This window comes from Mobula birostris, chromosome 6 (genome assembly GCF_030028105.1).
Source record: "Mobula birostris isolate sMobBir1 chromosome 6, sMobBir1.hap1, whole genome shotgun sequence".
Lineage (NCBI taxonomy): Eukaryota > Metazoa > Chordata > Chondrichthyes > Myliobatiformes > Myliobatidae > Mobula > Mobula birostris.
Window position 1 is genome coordinate 72,376,036 of NC_092375.1, and position 17,066 is coordinate 72,393,101.

Genomic DNA, 17,066 nt, shown 5'->3' on the forward strand with positions numbered 1-17,066 from the left:
TACCACTTTCATGTGCAAATGTTAGGTTTCAGGATTTAAAAGAAAGCAAATGCCTGAGAGGGGAATAGTATAGGTGGCTTATATTGCCCTAAGTGTTCAGCAACAGTGACCAGTCTCTTTTCTGCAGGTTTGCACTCTTCCTGATGTGATATGCTTCCTGAACCCTTAATAAAATCCCATGTCCCATCATCTATCCCTTAAGGAAGTGTAAAAATGGTATCTACTACTTATACTTATTCAGCATAGGAAAATATATTTATGTCAGTTTTCCAATTAGCCCCATTTCCCCAGGCAAATGTTCCCACTCCAAGTATTTTTAGTATTTCAGTGAATGCATTCAAGATCTTAATAACTTGCCATGTAGAAAAGATTCACATTTCCTGAACAAATTCATGCCAAGCTTAATTGGTTCTCACGGACCAAGGATCTGGTGTATACCTTTGAAAATATTTATTAACAATGTTTAAAAATGTCCCATAATTTTCTGTTATAATAAAGTATAGAAACATAGAAAATAGGTGCAGGAGTAGGCCATTCGGCCCTTCGAGCCTGCACCGCCATTTATTATGATCATGGCTGATCATCCAACTCAGAACCCTGCACCAACCTTCCCTCCATACCCCCTGACCCCCGTAGCCACAAGGGCCATATCTAACTAAATAGTGTCACATTTTCTTTGAGTTATTAATTTCCTGACTTTACACTGGATCCCCTTTAGATGATAATGCTCTGTATTGGATTACTTAAATTCATCAGAAAGCAAATTTGACATCAAAAACAAAGGTCCCAGTAACCAAATGCAATTTAATTAGCTACTGATTATCTAATACATTAAGAATATACAAGACATTGTTTTAAGAATTTTGCAAGTAAAACTCCTTATAATGAGTGAGGAATGCTTTCTATTTCATACACAGAGACGCAGGCGTATACAACTGAGCCTTACTCCCTTAACCCCATCCAAACTTCAATTCCAAAAGGTCATGAGTACAGCAATCTGTTTCCATTCCATATTTCATGAAAAGCAAAACAAATAACATGGAAATCCTAGGCTTGAAAATTTTAATAATCCTAGGATCAAATGCAGTCCAAGGAGATTTTTATGCTTCTTTTGTGTTCAAGAAAAGTACGTCCTAAATCTGCTATGCAACTGACTTATATTTTAAAATTCTCTCTCCTTGTGTGAAATCTACCTCCAGTGGAAATGGTTTCCCTGAACTAAATCATTCTACCAGTTTAATCACTTTCATTTTTTTCCCCTGAACTCCAGGCCATGTAAGGCAAGTTTATGCAATATGAAGAGGCAAAGCAGTTAGATATCCTTGCTAACCTGATTAACACTCATCATTACAGTTTAATTCAAATGTATTTCCTTATTTGAAGGTTCACTCCAGTGAAATTCATTGTCCAATCTCCTACAATTAATTAAGCACCATTGAACAAGTGAACAAATTTTCTAAGTGACAGAAAATCATTAAATTTTATATAATGTTTCTTAACTTCACAGAAATAAGAGGTTAGGAGAAAAGTGTAGAAGTTACAGCATAATCTTACATTCATTGTAGTCATGATTAATTGAAACAACTATTGACACAAAGGTCCATTTTCAGTCATACCGTTGTTCCTGCATAATGCTCAGTCTCAAATCAAGTTATTTATATTTGTTAATTGCACATTACTTCCAACTTGCACCAGAGTGAGAAGCAACAAAGTGATGGAAGATATTGTTGACAGTGCTATCAAGGTACCCAGCCACCAATAATCTGCACGACAATGCCCAATTGGAGTTTCACCTGGACCCTTCAGTTATCAGAGCCTTCGTCCGAATACCAACCAAAGAATTAATTATGTATGATAGTCCCTGCCAATGGTGTCAAGGCTGCCTCTGACAGAGTGTGGCATCAAGATGTGTGGAGGTCACTGTGCATCAAGGGGGAAACACTCCAATGACTGGAATCATGGCTTGCTCAAATGTAGATGGTAGTGGTTGCTGGAGGTCATCCAAGACCCAGGATATCCTCAAGACAGTGACCCGTGCCCAATCATCTTCAGCTATTTCATCAATAGCCTTCCTTCCTTCATAAGATCAGGCATAAGGATATTGTTTATGACTGTGTGATGTCAATTCCACTTGAAATTCCTCAGCAACAAATAAGTTACTCCTGCATCCAGTAAAACTTAGACTAGAGCATGAGCTGTTAATTGGTAAATAGCATTCAGACTGTAAATCTACCAGAAAATGACCAGTTCTAAAGAGTGAGTATAAGCACCTAACCCTTCGACATTTAGTGCATTCCTTTTGCTGACCATCTCACCATAAACATCCTCAGGGATTATGACTAACCTGAGATACAACTTTTTACAAGAGTTGGGTATCCTGTAGTGAGTGACTCATTGCTTGAAACTTAAAGACAAGCACGTCAAGAATGTGTGATGGGATGATCTGCCCCTGCCTAGACCAATATAGGTGCAACAATACTCAAGAAGCTTAACAACGTCCAGGACAAAGCATCCTGCTTGAATGGGATTCCATCCAACACTCAACATTCAGAGCTTCCATCAATGATTCACAATGGCTGCAATGAGTTTAATCTATAAAATGAACTGCAGTTATTTGTACAGGCACCTGCAGTGCCTGTAACCACCAGCATTCTAAGAAATGCAAGGATGTCAGGCGCACTGCAGGTCGCCCTCCATGTCACACATCGACTTAACGTGGAAACACATTACCACTTCTTTCATCATTGCTAATCCAAATCCTGGAACTCCCCTGCTTAGCAGCAACACAGCCAATCAAGAATGTGGCTCATTACCACCTTCACAAGGGCAATTAGATCACGGAATTTAAAATTAAATGTTCCATTTTTGTTTAATTTATTGAAGTTCCTCAAGTGGAAACAAAGTTCAAAATTAATTTCAACTAGATAATGTGCCGATAAAAAATAACCACCCCACAACCCCCCCCCCCCCGGAAGTTTTCATGTTTTAGCGTTTTACAGCATTGTATCACAATGGATTTAATTTGGCTTTGTTTTGACACTGATTAACAGAAAAAAGGCTCTTTCGTGTCAAAGGGAAAACAGATCTCTACCAAGTGATCTAAATTAATTCAACCCTTTAATATGGCACACCAAATCATCACCGGTGCAGCCAAATGGTTTTAGAAGTCACATAATTAGTTAAATAGAGATCACCTGTATACAGTCAAGTATGTACCTGTATCTGGAAGGTCCAACTGCTGGTGACTCTGTATCCTGGCAAAAACTACACCATGAAGACAAAAGAACACTCCAAGCAATTCCGTGAAAAGGCTATTGAAAAGCACAAGTCAGGAGATGGATACAAGAAAATTTCCAAGTCACTGAATATCCCTTGGAGTACAGTTAAGTCAATCATCAAGAAATGGAAAGAATATGGCACAGTTGTAGCTTAATGGGAGAGCGGCAAAGCAAAAAACCGTTCAAGAAGGGGACCAAGGAGGCCACCAAGAGACCCATAGCAACTCTGGAGGAATTACAAGCTTCAATGGCTGAAATGGAAGAAACTGCACATACGAAAACTGTTGCCTGGATGCTTCACCAGTTGTAGCTTAATGGGAGAGTGGGAAAGAAAAAAACTTACATGAAACCTCGGCTAGAGTTTTCAGCTGGAAGAAGATTTTATGGTCTGATGAAACCAAAATTGAGTTTTTTGGCCATCAGATTCAATGCCATGTTTAGCTTAAGCCAAACACCACACATCAACAAAAACAAACCATCTCTACTGTGAAGCATGATGGTGGCTGCATCATGCTGTGGGGATGCTCCACTACAACAGGCCCTGGAAGGCTTGTGAAGGTAGGGGGTAAAATGAATGCAACAAAATACAGGGAAATCCTGGAGGAAAACTTGATGCAATCTGCAAGAGAACTGTCTTGGAGAAGATTTGTTTTCCAACAAGACAGTGATCCCAAGTATAAAGCCAAAGCTACAGAGGAATGGTTTAAAAACAACAAAGTTAATGTCCTGGAGTGGAAAAGTCAGAGTCTAGACCTCAATCCAATTGAGAAGTTCTGGCTGGATTTGAAAAGGGCTGTTCACTCACAATCCCCATGCAATCTGACAGAGCTTGAGCAGTTTTGTAAAGAAGACTGGGGGAAAATTGCACTATCCAGATGTATTATCTACTTATCCACACAGACTCAAGGCTGTAATTGCTTCCAAAGGTGCATCTACTAAATACTGACCAAATGGTGTGAGTAATTATGCGATCAGTTATTTTGTGTTTAATAACTGTAATAAATTCAGACCAATTTGTAGAAATTAGTTTTCACTGTGACACAAAAGAGTCTTTTCTGTTGATCAGGTCAAAGAAAGCCAAATTATATCCACTGTGATTGAATGTTGTCAAACAATAAATCATGAAGACTTCCAAGGGCAATAAATACTTTTTATAGGCACTGTATGTTAACTGCATTTGCTGACTTTAACTATCATGGAACAATTGCTTGCAACTTATGTATAGCCCCTGAGGGTAGGGTTTTTCTTTTCTGTTGGCTCATTTTCGAGCCTTGTGGTGCACTGGGCGGCATTTTTGCCATTTCCATAGCACCTGACTGCTTTTTTATGAGGTTGAGGTGCCAGCTCAACACTCTGCCCAACACGGACGGAAAGCGTGTAAGGAGCCGGCCGGACTGGAACTCAGGACTATTCACCTTGAAGTCCATTGTTGATGCCACCACACCACCATAATAAATTTATTTTGAATTTTGGAGTCCACACAGTTACATCACAGCATTAAAGCGTGATCAGTGATCACTGCACGGTAAATCAATGCCGCCCTTACAAAGTAAAGGGGACAGCTCACTGCTGAAACATAGGATTGAACCAGGGACCTTCAGATCTTCCATCTAACACTCTCCCAGCTGAGCTATTTGTTGGTTCCTCAACAGCAATAGCTGATACGTGCCAAAAGTAGAGGTGACATGTAGCCCTCAAGCTTCTCATTGTGACGAAACCAGTTATCAGAAGATTGATGCCGATAAGAGGACAATGGGGGAACCTTCAGAGATGTTAATGAGAGACGAGAGGGATTAACGGAAAGGAGACACAGTTCCGAGTATTGTCAGAGACCGGGGCTTTGAACCCTGAACTGTTTGAAGTGTGATGGACAGGCGATACCCCAGCAGGGGGATAAAAAGGGAGAGGTTCGCTAAGGCAATAGACACATGACTCCACAAGGTAACGAGACCCTGAAAGCGGTGTGCCCCCCCCACTAGTTGGTGGGAGTTGTTGTTGGTCTGGTCTCGGGACCAGCCATAGACGCACAGGGTAGAAAGGTACGGATCAGCGGGAACCTGGTGTGTGTGTCCACCCTTGCCTGGGTGCTGGGTTCACCGCAGGAGAACAATCGTATCTGGAACGGAGGGGTCACAGTCGGTGACCTCAGAAGACATTACCAAGGACTCACCCGAAAGCTAACTGCGAGGAATATCGAAGGTTTGTGTGGAATCCGTTTTGAATATTCATTCGCTTTCGCTCTCCCTCTCCTTTTCCTCGCCCAACGGTACAACAGTGATTACTGCGAACTGAACTGAACACAATTGAACTGAACCTTGCGTTACTTGAAACTGGTCATTTACCCCTAGACTGCGATAGAGCTTGATTGATCCTATTATCCTAGTTCTGTGTACATGTGTGTTTTATCGTTGCTGAACTGTTGCATTTATTATCCTTGTGATTAGAGTACTGTGTTGCTTATTTCTTTAATAAAACTTTCTTAGTTCCAGTAATCCAGACTCCAACTAAGTGGTCCATTTCTGCTGGTTTGGCAACCCAGTTACGGGGTACGTAACATCATCAAATAACAATTAAAGGAAGCAACAGAATTGGTCAGCTGGAATGAAAAGACCTCTGTGGTGCTTTAATTTGGACACCTTTTGTAATATACATCATTTTTGCTTTGCCCTTTGTATCAGCTATTCTGAAGTGAAGCTATTTGCTGAATTTAGAAAGATGAATGTTTGACTATAAAATAAATACGACATGGTTAGGATTGAAAATGCTACAATTCCCTTTAGACAGGACAATATGCGAAGGATTCTTACTGCCAGGAATAGTTGCAATCTAGGATCAGGAATAGTTTCTGTATCTGAAGCCAAGCAATGGTAGAATAACGTGCACCTAATTGCACCTAATTGGTGATCAAGATTTATTCACCTCATCCTTAACCAAAATGAACACCAATTTCACTATTTGCAGGCTTCACTGGAATCAATCAGTAACTATGTTGACTGGTAACACCTGCAAAACTGATTTCAGATGCTTAAACAAAACAATAATCTTTCTTGTTTAATAGTTCTTTCATCCAAAAAAAATTGCAATGTGCAAAGTCCATCAGTGCAATAGCAGGTGCAACTCATTAACTCTCACTAAAAATTCTTCCAAACGTTTCAATTGCGTTATGGCTGATGATGAAATTATTATTTTTTTCAATAATCTAGCATCATTCCAGAAAAATTCTGACACAGAAGAGGGAATTCTGTGTCATTCTTGTTTTAAGTATGCCAAACATCCTGATCCCATCATCCAACATGGGGTCAGTAACCCTGCAGGTTCATCTAATGCATATTCAAGTACTTCATAAATGAGCTGGGCATTTCTGCCTGTATTATCCTTTCAGGGAGCAAGGTCCAGAATCCTATCACCTAAGATTCCTCCTTCAAATCTTTCTACCAGTAACTTTAAATGCATGCCTCCTAATTTCCGATGCCTCTGCCAAGCAAATCAAGTTTTTCCTATATCCCCTTTTCTGAAACCCAAATAATATTATAAATCTCAATTAAACCCCACTTCAGCCATCTCTGTTCCAAAGAAAACAATCTAATCCTGGCTACATCCTTATGAATTTCCCTTGTATCCAGCTGTTTTAACAATTTATCTTTGTGGACATACAAGATCCCTCATTTCCTCTGCAGCTCTCAGAAGTTACTGAAGTTTCCAGAATAAAGAATAAAATAAAAAGTTTAGAAAGGGATAAGAAGTTAAATTTAGGCAACATGGAGACAAAATTGAAGAGAGGTGTGGTGAATATAGGACTGAAAGTGTTACATTTAAATGGATGCACTGTACAAAATAAGGTAGATGATCCTGTAGCACAGTTGGAAATTGGCTTAATACCTAAGCGTACACATTGTACCAAAAGGACAGGCAGGGCAGCAAAAAAGGGTGGGGTGGCCTTGTTGGTAAAAAATGAAATCAAGTCCTTAGAAAGAAGTGACACAGAATCAGAAGATGTAGAATCCTCGTGGGTAGAGTTAAAAAAATGCAAGGGTAAAAAGACCCCGATGGGGGTTATATACAGGCATCCAAAACAGTAGGCAGGATATGGGGTACAAATTAAAATGGGAGATAGAAAAGGCATGTAAAAAGAGCATGGAGGATTTCAATATGCAGGTAGATGCAGTTCTCTTGGTGCTGGATCCAAGGAGAAGGAATTTGTAAAATGCCTACGGGAGGGCTTTTTAGAGCAGCTAAAGGTCAAGCCCATTAAGGGGAAGCCATTTGATTTGATTTGATTTGATTTGATTAGGGAGATAAGGGAACTCTGAGAGTCAGTGATCATAGCATGATAGAACTCATCATACATTTTGAGAAGGAAAGGCTAAAACTGGATGTATTGGTATTAAAGTTGAGTAAAAGTAACTACAGAGATGTGAGAAAGAAGCTGGCTAAAGCCGATTGGAAGGGATACTAGCAGGGATGGCGGTGGAGTACAAGATGCAGTATTGGTTTATCCCAAAAAAGCAGCAGCATTCTAAAGGGAGGATGAGGCAACCGTGGCTGAGAAGGTAAGTCAAAGACAGCATAAAAGTAAAAGAAATGGGAAGTTAGAGGATTGGGAAGTTTTTAAAAACCAATAGACAGCAACTAGAAAGATAATGAGGAGAAAAAAGGATGAAATATGAAGTTAAGCCGGCCAATAATATAAAAGGATACCAGAAGTTTTTTCAGATATATAAAAACATAAGAGGGGCAAAACTGGACATCGGACTATTGAATAATTACACTGGAGAGATCGTAATGAGGTAAAAAGAAATAGTGAACAAATTAAGTATTTTGCATTAGTCTTCGTCATGGAAGACACCAGTAGCTTGTCAGAAATTCGAGCATGTCAGGAGGCAGAAGTGAGTGTACTCACTATTACTAAGGAGAAAGCACTTGGAAAGCTGAAAGGTCTGAAGGTAGGTAGGTCTCTAGAACAGATGGACTACACCCCAGGGTTCTGAAAGTGGTGGCTGGAGTGATTGTGGAGACATCAGTAATGATCTTTCAAGAATCACTGGATTTTGGAATGGTTCCAGAGGACCAGAAAATTGCAAATGTCACTCCGTGCTTTAAGAAGGGAGGGAGACAAAAGACAGGTAATGTTATGCCAGTTAGCCTGACTGCAGTGGTTAGGAAGATGTTAGAGTCCATTGTTAAGGATGAGGTTTCGGGGTGCTTGGAAGCACAGGATAAAATAGGCCACAGTCAGCATGGTTTCCTCCAGGGTAAACCTTGCCTGACAAATCTATTGGAGTTCTTTGAGGATATAACAAGCACCATAGACAAAGGAAAGTCAGTGGATGTTGTTAATTTATATTTTCAGAAGGACTTAAATAAGGTGCCAAACATGAGGCTGCTAAAAAAAAAAGATAAGAGCCCATGATTATACAGGAAAGATACTGGCATGGTCAGAGATTGGCTGACTGGTATGAGGCAAAGAGTGGGAATAAAAGGGGTCCTTTCTGGCTGCCAGTGACTAGTGGTGTTTTGCAGTGGTCGGTGTTGGGTCTGCTACTTTTCACATTGTATGTTACTTATATTGATCAATGGTCTTGAAGTGGAAGGGTGTCTACAGAAGGACTAGGACAGAGAAGTGGCACATGGAATACAATGTAGGGAAGCGTATGATCATGCACGTTGATAGAAGGAGTAAAGGTGAAGACTATTTTCTAAATGGGGAGTGAATTCAGAAATCAAAAATGCTAAGGGACTTGGGAGTTCTAATGCAGGATTCCCTAAGGATAACTTGCAGTTTGAGTTAATAATAAGGAAGGCCAAATATAACGTTAGCATGCATTTCAAAAGGATTAGAATATAAAAGCAAGGATGTAATGCTGAGGTTTTATAAGACATTCATCAGATCCCATTTGGAGAATTGTGAGCAGTTTTGGGTCTCATATCTAAGAAACAGTGTGCTGACCAGAGGTTGTCTATGAGAATTATTCTGGCAATGAAAAGATTAATATATGAGCAGCATTTGATGGCTGCACTTGCTGGAACTCAGAAGAATCAGTGGGGTATGTTATTCAAACTTATCAAATACCGAAAGACCTAGAGAGAGTGAATGTAAAGATGATGGGACAATAGTGGGGAATGTAGGACCGGAAGGCACAGCCTCAGAATAGAAAGGCTTCCTTTTAGAACAGAGGTGAGGTGGAATTTCTTTAGGCATATGGTGGTGAATCTGTGGTATTCATTATCAGAAATTGCTGTGGAGGATAGGGAATATTTAACGCGGAGGTTGATAGGTACTCAATTAGTAAGGGTGCCAAAGGTTATGGCCAGAAGCTTATGTGAGGAAAAGTAAAAACAGTCATAATTGAATGGCGGAACAGACTTGATGCGCTGAATGGTCTAATTCTGCTTGTATGTCTTGGGGTCTCTCATTCTTCATGTTACTGTTTATTTGATGCACTGCCCCAAGTGTCCGGGTAATTACAAATTATTAGTTAAATTATTTCTGCTGGCGGTAATGTAAAAGTCATTAGCTCATTGGAAAATAACTTACATTTTCAGTGGTGCCAGTGATTACATGTAGACCATCGTATGTCGATTTGATGTACATGCCCTACAAACAGAGACAGGGACAAGAAAAATAAATACAGACGGTGTCGCCGGAACCATTTAATCATTCACTTCATTATAAATTATTCTAAATAAGCTTTATGATCATTTGGAAGGACTATTGATAGCCTCAGCATTCCTAAACAATTCCAGTTTTAATAACTCACAGATAGGATGTCCTTGATGTAATTGACGTAACCATAATTTAAACCATAAACACATCATTTGATACTGCTGTACTAATACAATGCCAGTCCCATAGCAATTATATATGATAAAGGATGTAACATTACCCATCCTTATGATGATGTTATCAATGTCATTAGCATGATATATCCAGTAATTTAATGTATACAATAAGGAAAGATATAGGAGTATCATGACTTTGAGCTCCATCTAAATATTCTTAAGGGCAGAAGACAGATAATTTTATTTTAACATTGTCAACAATTGAATTTTAGAAAGCATTCTAATTACATAAAATATTTGGCTCTCCTCTTTCTGCTCTAGCAAAGACTACATACAGAGCAAAACATTCTTCTCATTTACCAACAATGCGAGGTTCCAACATTCAGGACTGTCCCACTTATTGCAACACCATGATATTGATTTTGCTTACCTTGTCAACTCTAAGGAACCTGCCCAAATATCGGACAAACATTAGCATTTGCAGGAACAGAATTTCCTGCATGTTGGCAGGAAAAATGATCGGGATTTTGCAGATAATTTTGAAGTATAAGATTCTCATATTTATCTTTAATTATAATAATGTGGGGTAAGGTTGCAAATTGTTCAGAATTATGCACCACAAAGTCACATATTTTTAGAAAGGAACAGGAAGGTGGCTATATTCTAATACTTCGATGTTGTCATCAAGAATGGGCACTGCTTCAAGAACACATGGAGATCTTATTAGGCAAACACAACGAATAAATTTGTTCTAACTTTAAACCACACGATGATGTGTAGACATAACTGAATGTACTTAGATATCTAACTCACAGAAGACATGTACATTTGCCAATTTTTTTTTTATATCCAGTAAACTACAATGAATGTGAAGTTTTCTCCTCTCTCTGTGGCAACACGCATCCCCTCTGGGTGTTCTGGATTCCTCCCATGCCACAAAGAATTGCAGCTTGGTAGTTTAATTGACAACACTAAATTGGCTCTAGAGTATGAGTAAGTCGTAGAATCTAGGGATTCCAGGGCCTTGTGCTAAAAACTTCAACTCCAAAAGTGGAGCTTAGATTCAGGAGACAAATGAACCTTACCAATCCTTCATTGGGTTTGATGTTTGTCAGCTGAATGACCTCCAAGTGAGCAGACTGTGAAACCAGTGGATCAGAAGAGAGAGAGATAATGTGGTCACAGACTCCTGACAGTGTCTTACACTACGAGAGAGAGAAAAAATAAGAGATAAATGCACATTTCTAAGAACCAATGGGAAAATAAGCAAATTAATTTAATAAACTGCTGAATGGGAATTATTTTACTTTTAAATCATAAGAAAACAACCATTCCAGTCAGGAGTCCCCACATTTTCAGATTCAGAATGCTTCATTAGCGCCTCATGCTGATGATGGGTCAGATACCTTGAGCAAAAGAAACACCTTACAGCAACTACTAAACTATGATAATCCTACACAAATCCAAGTAAATCAGAACCCAACATGCCAGAATGTGACCAGCTTATAATTAAACCAATTTATAATTAATCCTTTTCAAGATCAATTATCCTTGACTAATAAAGACCTTGGGGCCATCAAAGTCCTCAATGGTTCTCATAACATTTTTAGTTCTAACTAATTTTAAAGGTTATGGTGTTGTAATAGGCTGAATTCCAAAAGAGGTTTCCGTAAGTGCAAATATGAGGCAGGAGCAGGTAATCATCCATTGAATGGAAAAAAGGTGCATAAGTTCACAGAATCCAAAAAGATCAGCTTCCCAGCACTTCCCATCCTTTATATGATCACCTCTTTTTTTTTGTTCTGAACTTTTTGAGGATGGGAACGCTTGGGTTTTGTTAATGTAAAATGTATATGGAATTTTGGCTATGTAGAATCAGCACCATTTTTATTATCACTTACATATGCTGTGAAATTTGTTGTTCTGCAGCAGTAATATTGTGCAAGTATTAGAAGTTACAAACAATAGATAAATAGTGCAAAAGATGAATAGTGAGGTGGTGTTCATAGGATCACGGAATGGAACAAGCTGTTCTTAAAATGATGAGTGCGGGTCTTCGTGTTTCTGTATCTCCTCCCTGAGGGCAGTAACACAAAGAAGGCATGTCCTGAATGGTAAGGGTCTTAAGTACTGGATACCGCCTTTTTGAGATGTCCTCAATGGCGGTGAGGGTTGTGTCCATGACGGGACTGGCAGAGTCTACAACCCTTTACAGCCTCTTGTGATCCTGTGCACTGGGGGCTCCATACCAGCCTGTGATGCCTGGTAAACATGGCAATGCATGACAGAATGCACTGATAAATCTTGGAAAACTTTTGATACATTTCTATAATTTCAAGGTGTACAAATAAAAAATTTAGAACTTGCATTTAAGACATCACAGATAAATTCAAATCACCTGAAAATGTCTTATTGTAATGTTGAAGTTTATTTCCCATTCAAAATGAGCTCAATATTGCCCACGTCTTCATTTCTTATGCACTAAAGTCTCTTTCCTTCTTTCCTCAACTAAATCTCAGTACAATTCTCTATTCCTTCCTCCCTCACATTGTTGTCCAGCTTCTCCTTAAATATATCCATCCCATTCACTTCAATCACATTAAAAATGTGAATATACTTTAAAGCAATATTTTACACAGCTGTAAATATGCGATAAAATATAAGTGGCTATACTGTGGGTGAAGGGTGAAACAGAAACAACTGCTTATGCAATGCACATACAGTATTTAAGGGGAATGGAAAACAACACAAGGTAACATGAGGGAAGTCTTCTTACAAATTTAAATCATTTTACATATGAGCCTTCTGGATTTTGAATGCCTTGAAAGATTTTCAGTAATAACTTTTAGAAAGGAATGGAATAAACTGTCGAGAAAGGAAAAAAAATCCAAGCTTACGGTGAAACAAATGAAGGGTGTTTTTAAATGGATTTCTCTTCAGAAGAGCCGGAGCAACTATGGAGGGGCAACAGAGTCATCTCCTTCACTGTACTCTTCAACATTTGGGAGCTCACTTAAAAAAAATTCCACATCAGCTGGAATGTTCTTTCACTGATCTATTAAACTCATATAACAAATTCCTGATGGTATCAGTACTTAAAGGCAACAGAAGTATTTAATAGCACCTACTTAGTGACCTTCTAGGTACTCACCCTAAACTACATTCCTTCAAGACAATAAACCCATCATTAGGTTAAGCAAAATAAAATTATGGTTGACTTCATAATATACACGTGGAAACAATTACAGTGATGATGGTTTCCTTAAGATTCTTTCGAGTTCAAAGTTCAAACTTTTGATTTAAGATGGCACTGCTAAAGACAAGTGACAGCTCACTGGTGGTTCCCAAAACTAGAAATGCAACTAAATACTTTATTAGTAACACTTATTCCGTAAAAAGTAAACGATCACCGCAAACAATGAAGAGGCGAGCAAAGGTAAGGCCGAGTCAAGGTTGAAGTGTGCGAGTGCAAGGCGAAGTTCGAGCGAGGTTGAGGCATCTTCGAGACAAAGTTTGAGCAGCAGAGCTGACGAAAAGTCAGAAAAGGAGGAGGGGCAGGTTTGGGGCCCACCCACCTGAACCAAGAGCAAGGTTTAATCGGTCTAACCGCCGGGTTGTTTGGAAAGGTCAGGTACAGGCTGAAAAGTGGTGGCAGGGTCCAGGCCCAGAGTGTATCGATGTGACTGTGACCGGGTCCTAGTGCGAGGAACAACTTGATGTTTGGAGGATTTAAACGCCGGCCAGATGAATTGAAAAGGAAGGGTGTCGGGACCAGAGGCGAGGTCGGAGCTGTCTCTCCTTGCGGTTCCGTGATTTGTACTGAACTGCAGCTGAGGTTGTGGGCCTGCTCTGGCCTAGGTATCTGAGGACCCACTTTCGTTCTAAATGTTATTTGCTTAGTTTTATTGTTTGCATGAATTGTTCTTTTTTCTTCTCTCTGCACAACGGGTGTTTGTTGGACTATTTTTAAATGGGTCCTTTTGGATTTCTTGTTTTGTGGCTGCCTGTAAAGGGATGAATCTCAAGGTTGCATAACATAAACATACTTCAATAATAAATGTACTTTGAACTTTGGAGTGTCAGTATTGATTAACATGTTTTACAAATTCAGAGGGATCGTTATTGTTCCTTATTTTAAATAACTGAACTTGGGCCCCTATTGCCATATTCAAAATAATTTGCCCAAATTAGATACAAATGCAGATATCAGCAGTTAGTTTTTTTAAAAGCTTATAACACAATGTAAGACATGCTGGTACTATCTCAGTACTGGTTCACCTCAGAAGATTGGTATTTGCAAATGAATACCTTCACTGTTTGCTTCAACTTCCCCTTTCTCATTTTATAAATATACATTACCATCTCTGGAATTCTGAAGCTGCAGTTCTAAAATCACAGCTGTCAACTCTAGGCAAACTCTGACTGTGAGATTTCCCAACCGCAGCGCTTCACAACAAAACTATGTGTGGTTGAAAGATACATCTGTCAGAGCAATACCAGTCTGTGCTAATCAGTACTTTCGTCTGAACCAACTTTTCCGAGTCACCGATGGTCTTCAGCTGCTGTTCAAGCTACTGGCTGACATCTCCAAGTGACTGTTCATCGCCAGTTCATGTGCATTCATCAGGAAGAAAAGCTGTTTACACTCTGACTATCTCAGAAGTCAGCACATCATTCTCCATGACTTCCGTCATCTTCAACGGGATCCTCCCACTAAACACATTTTCCCTCCCCCCACCCCCCCCCCACCCTACTCACCATTTTCCACGGGGATTATACTTCGTATGACTCCCATGTCCATTCTTCCCTCCCCACTGATCTCCATCCTGGCAATTACCCCTGCAAGCAGGACAGGTGCTGCACGTATCCCTACACCTACTCCCTCATCGCCACTCAGAGCCCCAAACAGACCTCCCAACTGAAGCAACACCTCACCTGCGAGTCTGTCGGGGTCATCTACTGTAGCCAGCACTGCCGGTGCGGCCTCCTCTGGCGAAGACTGGAGGGCTGCTTCATCGAGCACCTTCTGCCAGAGAAGGTGGGTTTTCCCGGTGGCCACCCATTTTAATTCTCCATTCGGGCAATGAGGCCACCCTCAGGTTGCAGCTTATATGTATGAAGTACATGAATGGCATAGGTCATTGTGCTACTATGTCATATGTGAGCAGCTCACTTTAAAAAAAAAAGGAAGTGAAACTAAGTAGATGTGCTTTCCTGGACTCCCGTGTGTTCCTTTCAATTAGTTTCTAGAGTTACAAAGCGTAATGGTGGCAACAAGGTGGTCTTAAAACAAACCTGAGATGATAACCCACCTGCTGAAGTGCAGCACGTTTCTTGGGAAGAGAACAAGTTAGAAAAAAGACAGAAACGAGACGAAATTCATGTGTTCAATAAGCAGTGAGTACTGGGTGATAATAATCATAAGAAAAAGCAGAAATGGCTGGCTACATCGGAAAGATAGACACACTTGATTGCCTAACAGATAAGTGGATGATGTATACTGAATGAATTGAGCAGTATTTTGAAATTGCTAATGAAAAGTGAGTGGAAGTTTTACTGAATGTAATAGGCAGAAAAGCACTCAGTTTGCTTAGAAGTTTGACTGCTCCAACCAAACCAACTGAAGTGAGCTTTGCTGATATCGTGAACTTGTCTCTGATGTGCATGGCAATCCAAACTGCCTAGAATGTGCATCAGAAATTCCATTTCCCCTATTTTTATCAGTGGACTTGCACTTGACGGCGGTTGCCTTATGTGGAGATTGAGAGTTGTTGTACCATCCAAGGTAAGAGCTGAAGTGTTGGAGGAGCTACATGCCGGTCACCTAGGCATGGTTAAAATGAAAACGTTGGCTCAAAGCTTTATCTGGTGGCCTGGATTAGATCAGCAGATTGAGCAGCTTGCCATGCACTGTTCGGGATGCCACCAAATCCAGAAGATCCGAAGAGCAACACCTCTCCATCCCTGGAAATGGCCCGCTTTGCCCTAGCAGAGGATTCATGTGGATTTTGCCAGACCATTCATGGCACAAGTTTCTTGGTAGTAGTGGGTGCAGCTGCAAAGTGGCCAAGTATGTTTCAAATTTCCAAGTCACTAAATATCCCATGGAGTACATTTAAGTCAATCATCAAGAAATAGCCATCAGACTAAACGCTATGTTTGGCATAAGCCAAACTCAGCACATCAAAAACACACCATCCCTACCATGAAGCATAGCTGTAATTGTGCATACAGCAGGCTGTCCTCAGAAACTGAGTGGCCATGCAAGAAGGGAACTAGTGAGAGAGATCACCAACAGGACAACTCTGGAGGAGTTACAATTTCAGTGGCTGAGATGGGAGGTATTGCGCTTACAACAACTGTTGCCCAGGTGCTTCACCAGTCGGAGCTGTACGGGAGAGTGGCAAAGGGAAAGCCACTGTTGGATAAAACTCACATGAAACCTTGGTGAGAGTTTGCCAAAAAGCATGTGGGAGACTCTGAAGTCAGCTGGAAGAAGGTTCTACGGTCTGATGAAACCAAAATTGAGCTTTTTGGCCATCAGACTAAATGCTATGTTTGGCATAAGCCAAAAACTACACATCAAAAACACATCATCCCTACCATGAAGATGGTGGTGGCTACATCATGCTGTGGGGATGCTTCATTGCAGCAGGCCTTGAAAAGCTTGTGAAGGTACAGGGTAAAATGAATGCAGCAAAATACAGGGAAATTCTGGAAGAAAACCTGATGCAGTCTGTAAGAGAACTGTGACATGGGTGAAGATTTGTTTTCCAGCAAGACAATGACCCCTATCATAAAGCCAAATCTTCACAAGAATGGCTTAAAAACAACAAAGTTCATGTCTGGAAGTGGCCAAGTCAGAGTCCAGACCTCAATCCAATTGAGAATTTGTGACTAAACTTGAAAAGGGCTGTTCACACATGATCATCATGCAATCTGACAGAGCTTGAGCAGTATTGTAAAGAAGAATGGGGAAAAATTGCAGTGTCCTGTTCTGCAAAGCTG

General features: G+C 40.2%; 1 protein-coding gene across 3 annotated transcripts in view; it reads right to left on the minus strand.

The window, feature by feature from the left end:
* cnksr2a (connector enhancer of kinase suppressor of Ras 2a) overlaps positions 1–17,066 on the minus strand; it is a 562,236-nt gene that overhangs the window by 292,024 nt on the left and 253,146 nt on the right. For all 3 annotated transcript variants that reach the window (XM_072260647.1, XM_072260646.1, XM_072260648.1), the window contains exons 6-7: positions 11,144–11,263; positions 9,814–9,873 (exon numbers count right to left, since the gene is read on the minus strand). In XM_072260647.1, coding sequence (XP_072116748.1) covers positions 9,814–9,873; positions 11,144–11,263 — 180 coding nt within the window. The remainder of the gene's footprint in view (positions 1–9,813; positions 9,874–11,143; positions 11,264–17,066) is intronic.